This window comes from Neovison vison, chromosome 13 (genome assembly GCF_020171115.1).
Source record: "Neovison vison isolate M4711 chromosome 13, ASM_NN_V1, whole genome shotgun sequence".
In the NCBI taxonomy this organism is placed as follows: Eukaryota; Metazoa; Chordata; class Mammalia; order Carnivora; family Mustelidae; genus Neogale; species Neogale vison.
In genome coordinates this window covers 10,351,736-10,357,832 of record NC_058103.1, presented here as the reverse complement: position 1 = coordinate 10,357,832, position 6,097 = coordinate 10,351,736, and the positions used below count along the sequence as shown (strand labels likewise).

The window sequence follows — 6,097 nt, the reverse complement described above, 5'->3', positions numbered from 1 at the left end:
AGCGGGGCCAGTTAGACAGCTCCACACTAAAGAGACTCTCACACCCCGCTCGCGCCCCTCAGAATTGCTTCCCTGCATATATCTATCCTTTTTCAGGACAGAAGGTGCACCTGCCAAGTGTCCCCAGCAGGCCCCCCACCTCTCCTTATACTGTCTTGTTCCCAGGACAGACGACCAGCAACAACCCACCCCACCTCCATTCTCAGCCCACGCGTCTCCGACTCAGCTTCTTTTGACTCAATCGTGTGAATTTTATTCCCTTTACTCAGGAGAAGCTGAATTCCAGCTCTGCAGAGCCCAGCCCCATCTCTACTCAGCTATGGGGTTGAAGACCTTGCCCATGAGGATTGCTCGTTGAGTCATCCAGTCCTCCACAAACAGGAAGAAGGGTCTGTTGAACTTCACGACAAAGGGAGCTGCGGTATGTGTGTGAGAGGGGATGGCGTTGCTGGAGACCATGTCCGTCTTGCCTTCCTCGCTCACCTCCATTGTGGCTGCATGTATCGCCTGGGGGGAAACAGGTTGTGTCTCAGCTCCAGGCACGGTGGTGGGAACGCTGGCTCCCACTGCTGGAGAATCACCCGAGACTCTCAGCAGTTGGATCCAGATGCCTCGGGGGAGGGGTTCACACTAACTGCTGAGATCCGTCTCCCCCAGTGCAGGCAGAAAGTTCAAGGAGTTTTGGAGTTCAAATGAAAGGAAGGGGGAATAGAGCTCAGAGGGAAGCTGGGTGGTCTGAAGGCTTAGGAAAAGGTCCCATAGAATCCCTGAGTGTGGGCTTCTCAAATGCTTTCAAGAAGGATGTGGTAGAGAGAAAACAAGGGAGGGAAGGGGCCAGTGTTTCCTGTCTCCACCCCAGCATGGACCATTTTCTGTCTGTGTGGACGTGCTTGTGCCAGAAACTGGTGTCTGCCCCTCTGATCTGCAGGAGGCCCTGCCCGGCATTGGTGACCTTGCTCCTGTACTCCTGTACCATCGTGAGGGGTGTGGCATCCCTGAGCCCCAGCCCCCTACCCCCAACCCCCCCACACCACACTCAGTGTGAGCTTGCCCCAGGGATTCTGTGAGGAGGGAGAACTGTGACTCTAGAAGAGCTGTATCCCAGCGGGGACCTGGCCCTGGAAACTGCATCGGGTGTCCTCTGTGAGTGACAGCTCGCTCCTCCCTCAGTTAGAGAGCAGACACTCTCCTCTCCCCAAGATTATTGGGAGACTCAGGTGAAAGAACTCTGAAAAACTGCTTTATAATCTATCAAGTGTTGTACCGTGATGAGGAATTCTGATCCCTAGGCGTGTGTCACAGGGTAGCCGCCAAGCAGCTAGCTGGTCTGTGACCTTGGTGGAGTAATCAGAGGCAGCCCCCTGTACCCACAAATACTCCATGGCATCTGGATGTCTTGCAGGCATCTCCAATTGTCAGAGTCAGTCCTGGCTTGCTTATCCACACCCCCCACCCCCGCCCCGTCCTGCTGCTCCTCCATCTTTCCTACCTCGGGCAGTCTCCATTGTGGACCAGGCTCTAGCAACAGAGCTGGCCTCTCTCACACTTCCTTCCCTGCTCTCCAGTTCTGTCTTCAAAAGTCATGTTGGGTCTCCTCACCGCCGCTAACACTCCCACCAATGCCCCGTCAACCTGTGTTTACCTTTTACCTGGGTTATCGGCCACACTTCCTCCACACCACAGAGCATGGATTTGTAAGACACATGTCAGTGTGTGTCAGCCTTGGTGGTTTCCCGTGTCAGTTAGAATAGCCCCCGGGCCAGTGCAGGCCAGAAAACAGGACCTCACCAGCCCCCTCTCTCGGTCTCAAACACGATGCTAGCTGTGTGAGCCTCCTTGGGGTTCCTCAAAGATTTCAAGCCCATGTCCCCCTCAGGATGCCCTTGGACATGGGTCTCCTTGATGTGCTCCCTTGTTCTCTTCTTTCCTTCTTCAGGCCTCTGCATGAAGGCCAACCCAGGCTCTGCATGAAGGCCAACCCAGCCCGACAACTTTCCTGACCAGCCCACCCCAAGCCTGCCCACTGTACCCCAGCATGCAGTTCACTTTCTTCACTTTCCTGCCTTCACAGAATGTGTCCCCGGCTGACACGGGTCACACCCATGTATTGTCACGTTCACTGTCTGACCCCGTCAGGAGAATGGAACATCCATGAGGCTAAGACTTTGGCTTGTTCATGACTACCGCGAGAGCCTCCAAAAGAGCTTGATGCCATTGTTTACGAATATCTGAATGACCAAAGAACCTCAAAAGCCAAGGGACCCAAGATTTATAACTACTTTTTAAAATTGGTTTTTCATTCAGAACTGTTGTGGATAAAACAGAAACTCTATAAGTTGCTCTACTCACCTCAAAAATAGCTGGGAAATTCTCTTCTGTGATGCCTGAGAAGTTTGCTGCTGTAGTAAACACATTGCTGATGCCCATCTTGGGAAGCATTTTTTTCAAGTTTATCTTGGAGGAGATCTTGAACTTGGGCATAATTATGTGCACCCATCTGTTAGAAGTGAAAACGGCAAGGAAACTGAACATGTCTCTCTCTCCTATGTCCAGGGGGAGGGACTTTGCTTTTGCTTTCAGGCCTCTTCCAAGGGAGAGTTAAGAAAAGGTGAGGCACGGGTGCTTGTGTGGGGAGAGGTTAATGGTGCTGGAGCACAAGCCGCCGCCGTGCATTTCCAGACCAAGCACTTGGCTAAAATACACAATACTATTCAAGCTATGCCCTTCACAGTCTCCCTAACCAAGAGAAGAGGAGGGTCCGGCCAGGGATCCAGCCCTGAGTCCTTCCAACCCTCCAGCTATAAGCAGGGATTTAATTGGGCAGTGGTCCCAAATATGGTGCGGACCTAGTGCCTAGTGCCCACCCCTTCCCAGCACTTCATGTTGTTTATAAGCCAATACATGTGATGCTGAACTTCTGAATGGATCGTAACCCACTCAGCTGGGTTCCTCTATTGAGGTGCCCCCCTGTCCCAAACATGACATTGTGTTAAGTATGGCTGTGGCAAATGATGGAAGACACACTCCGCTGTGGTCCTCAACCACAGCAGAAGCTGCCCAGACAGTAGCTTGTGCTCCTACGTGGCACAATGAGAACACTATTTGGAAATTTTTTTTTTCCGGTCTACACATTTACTGCCTGAAGACTGGAGTCCTTGCCAAGATCAGTGGGCTGTTGGGAATCATGCTTTCATTATATAATTTGTCCACAATTGATTGGACCATGGTGGATACCATACCTAAGCTGGATCAATCCAATTCTCCCTTCCAGGAATCTGTCAGTGGAACAGAAATATGTTGGTTTCACTCTGGAGTGGAGCATTTGCTTGAGTAGAAGAGAGCCAAGTCTGTCCACCATGGACTCAGCTTGAAATTTACCTCTTAGGATCATTCCCTGGTCATCATATCTAATTAGGATCCTCAATTAATACTCTACTTCTGAATCCTCTATTCCATCACCTACTTACTTTTTCCATAGTTTTACTGCAATTTGAATTTATTAGTTGACTTACTGCCTCTCCCACTGGACTAGAAATCCTGCAATGGCAGAGACTTGTGTGGTTAGCCACTGTATTCCCAGCCCTGAGCAGTGTCTGGCATGGAATCGACAGTCAGTATACATGTGTTGGGTGAGTAAACCAGCTGGTTTGCTGAGCCAGAGAGGACAAATGACATCAGAGAGATGGAGTTCTCAATGATGTTGCTGTCCCCCATCCAATCCCTAGTGACTCCTGGTTGTGTTTATCCCCTTAGGTTCATCTTTCCAATACATTCTTTTCTTTACCCCCTTGAGTTTTTGTGGGGTGGGTTTTCAGTACATGTAAGAAGAACCATAATTTAGACAGTTGAAGGGGCATGAGCTGATAATGGAAGCCAGGCCACAATTTTTCCTACTTGGCTTATTTCATGTTCCACAAATATGCCAGGAAATAAACAAATACTTAATTTCCCTGAAATAAGACTTGCACAGAGGAAGCAAGATCTGAGCAAAATTTCAATGTGAATCTAGACTGTCCCTCCAGAGTAGCATACCTCATGCCACTGGATTTCAGAAGTGTAGCTCTTTGAACAACCATCTCTTCTACAGAAGAGTCGGGCTGTCCTACATCTGGGAGCATAAGGACTATGGACATGTTTCCAATGAAAGGCATTTTAACCATTGTAGTAAACAAGTTCTCTGATCTGCTATAAATCATGCGTTCCTTCTTCCACATCATGTCCACCCGCACTGTGGTGCACTCATCCACAAAGAAGTCCTCCTTGTGCATGAAGTTGGTATGAAAAGCCATTTTCCAAATGCCTAGGAGAATCAGGAAGGAAAAAGAGTGACCTGTTGGAGAAGGCATCGACACCTCCATGTCTGGGGACCCCAGAGGTGAGGGGCTTGAGACGGGAGCAGCCTCCTCCCAGGGATACCTGGACCTCAGTGAACAGAATATTTAAAATTCTAGGTGGATGTAAGGGAAAGAAAGCAAACGCATGAATTTTGACCATATTCATCATAGGATTTCTTTAAATCTGTATTCCTCAAAAGATATTTCCCAAAATACTGCTGCTTCTGGAGCTATAACATCAAGAAAGGATTTCATTGTGAAATAATTTAGGAAACAATGACCACAACATCCCTTCTTTGAAAATTCCCACCACATTTTAATGGACTAAGAGTTCTGACAGGCAACCGATGAATAAACTGAACTCTGTAACAGCAATTAATGATCTGCTGTATGTCAATTAATTGGATTTAAGTAAGATAATTGAAAAAAAGAGTTCTGAGAAGTCTGATGACAAAGAAATCTGCCTTAAATTGTTTAACTTATTCAAGGAGGGAGACTTTTCATCAGAAGAACATACGCCTGCATGCACACGGGTGCACACACACTCCTGCTCAGAATCCTCTTCAGCCATCAAGAGTTACTCCATTTTACTCCAAAATATCTTAAATTTGGCCAATGATATGACCAAAACGGTTGAGAACAGAAACACTTAGAAATGCTAGATAGATAGCACAAGAAGATAAAAGCAAAAGAAAAGTTTTGAATTTATTGGTCTATGGGACATGGGATAGAATCACAGAAAATATTTTTTTTCTGACTGAAATCTTCCAGGAAACTCAAGGGCTAAGGTTACCCAAACAGGAATTCATGGACTTGATATGCCTTACCTTTGAAGAAAACGTAGTTTATAACAAACAGGAAGGTATGAGGGTTCAGAGAGATGATGAATCCCTTGGTTCCCTTGTGCATTTTTGTAGCCACAAAGTGGTTGATTTGCTTCTTGGTCTTTCTTACATCTCTAAAGCCAATCATCTGGGCCTTCACATCATATATCCGCTCTGTGTCCCACAGAAACGGGGTGTTGATCTTCCTGTTGCTATCGATAAAGAGCATGTTCCTGTACTTCAGGTGTCCCTCTCTGTTCAATTGCTTCAGCATCTGGACGATAGTCTGGAAACCATGGTGCATGTCCCACACCCTCATGACTTTGAGGTCAAATCCAAGGCCCTTGAGGAGGTTGGTGAGTGTTGTGGATCTGGTCCCCAGGGAAAGCATGGCCAAGGAGGTGGAGATACTCAGAGGGGAGAAGATGATATTCTTTCTGGGATGCTCCATTAGCAGAGTTTCAAACAGTTTGTAGGCAAAAGCCTTATTGCCTGCTTCTATGTTGTGGTGGACAGGTGACATTTTCCATGATGAGACTGGGTAAATATTCCATTTAGATCTTCTTTCAGTTTCACAGCAGGTGCTATTAAAGAGGCCACAGAGGATGAGGACCAGAGAGAGAGCCAGGAGCATTTTCCTGTGGGACATTGCTGCAGAAATCCAGGGAGCTCTAACTGGAAGGAAGAGGTGGGTGGATGAACATGCCATGGAATGTGTTCTTGATGTTAACAGGCTTGAGAAAGGGCCCGTTATTACCTGAGTGCTGGGGTTACTTTTAGTCCTCAATTGGGGATGCTAACTAAGGCTAATGAGGAAAGGCTAAAGCATTCTGGAACTTTAGACAAATTAAAGATAAATGACCTGATGACAAGGGATCTAATTCTACTCTGACCTGTGCTGCAGGTGGATCCTAATGCAAGTAGCTTCCCCAGCCTGGT

The 6,097-nt window shown here is 47.5% G+C and overlaps 1 protein-coding gene across 1 annotated transcript; it reads right to left on the bottom strand.

Moving 5' to 3' along the window:
* Window positions 1–309: 309 nt before the first annotated feature.
* On the bottom strand, window positions 310–5,807 carry LOC122894264 (uteroferrin-associated basic protein 2-like). Its single transcript, XM_044231847.1, has 4 exons — window positions 5,162–5,807; window positions 4,033–4,300; window positions 2,350–2,497; window positions 310–507 (listed from the first exon to the last, which is right to left on the bottom strand). The coding sequence occupies exons 1-4, from the start codon at window positions 5,805–5,807 to the stop codon at window positions 310–312; spliced, it is 1,260 nt and encodes a 419-aa protein (XP_044087782.1).
* Window positions 5,808–6,097: the final 290 nt, after the last annotated feature.

Excerpts from the sequence above, each read along its gene's own strand:
- LOC122894264 (XM_044231847.1), bottom strand. The coding sequence starts at position 5,807 with ATGTCCCACAGGAAAATGCTCCTGGCTCTCTCTCTGGTCCTCATCCTC. Across the intron at positions 4,301-5,161 it reads AAACTACGTTTTCTTCAAAG|GCATTTGGAAAATGGCTTTT; the intron begins GTAAGGCATATC and ends TGATTCTCCTAG. Across the intron at positions 508-2,349 it reads ATTTCCCAGCTATTTTTGAG|GCGATACATGCAGCCACAAT; the intron begins GTGAGTAGAGCA and ends GTTTCCCCCCAG.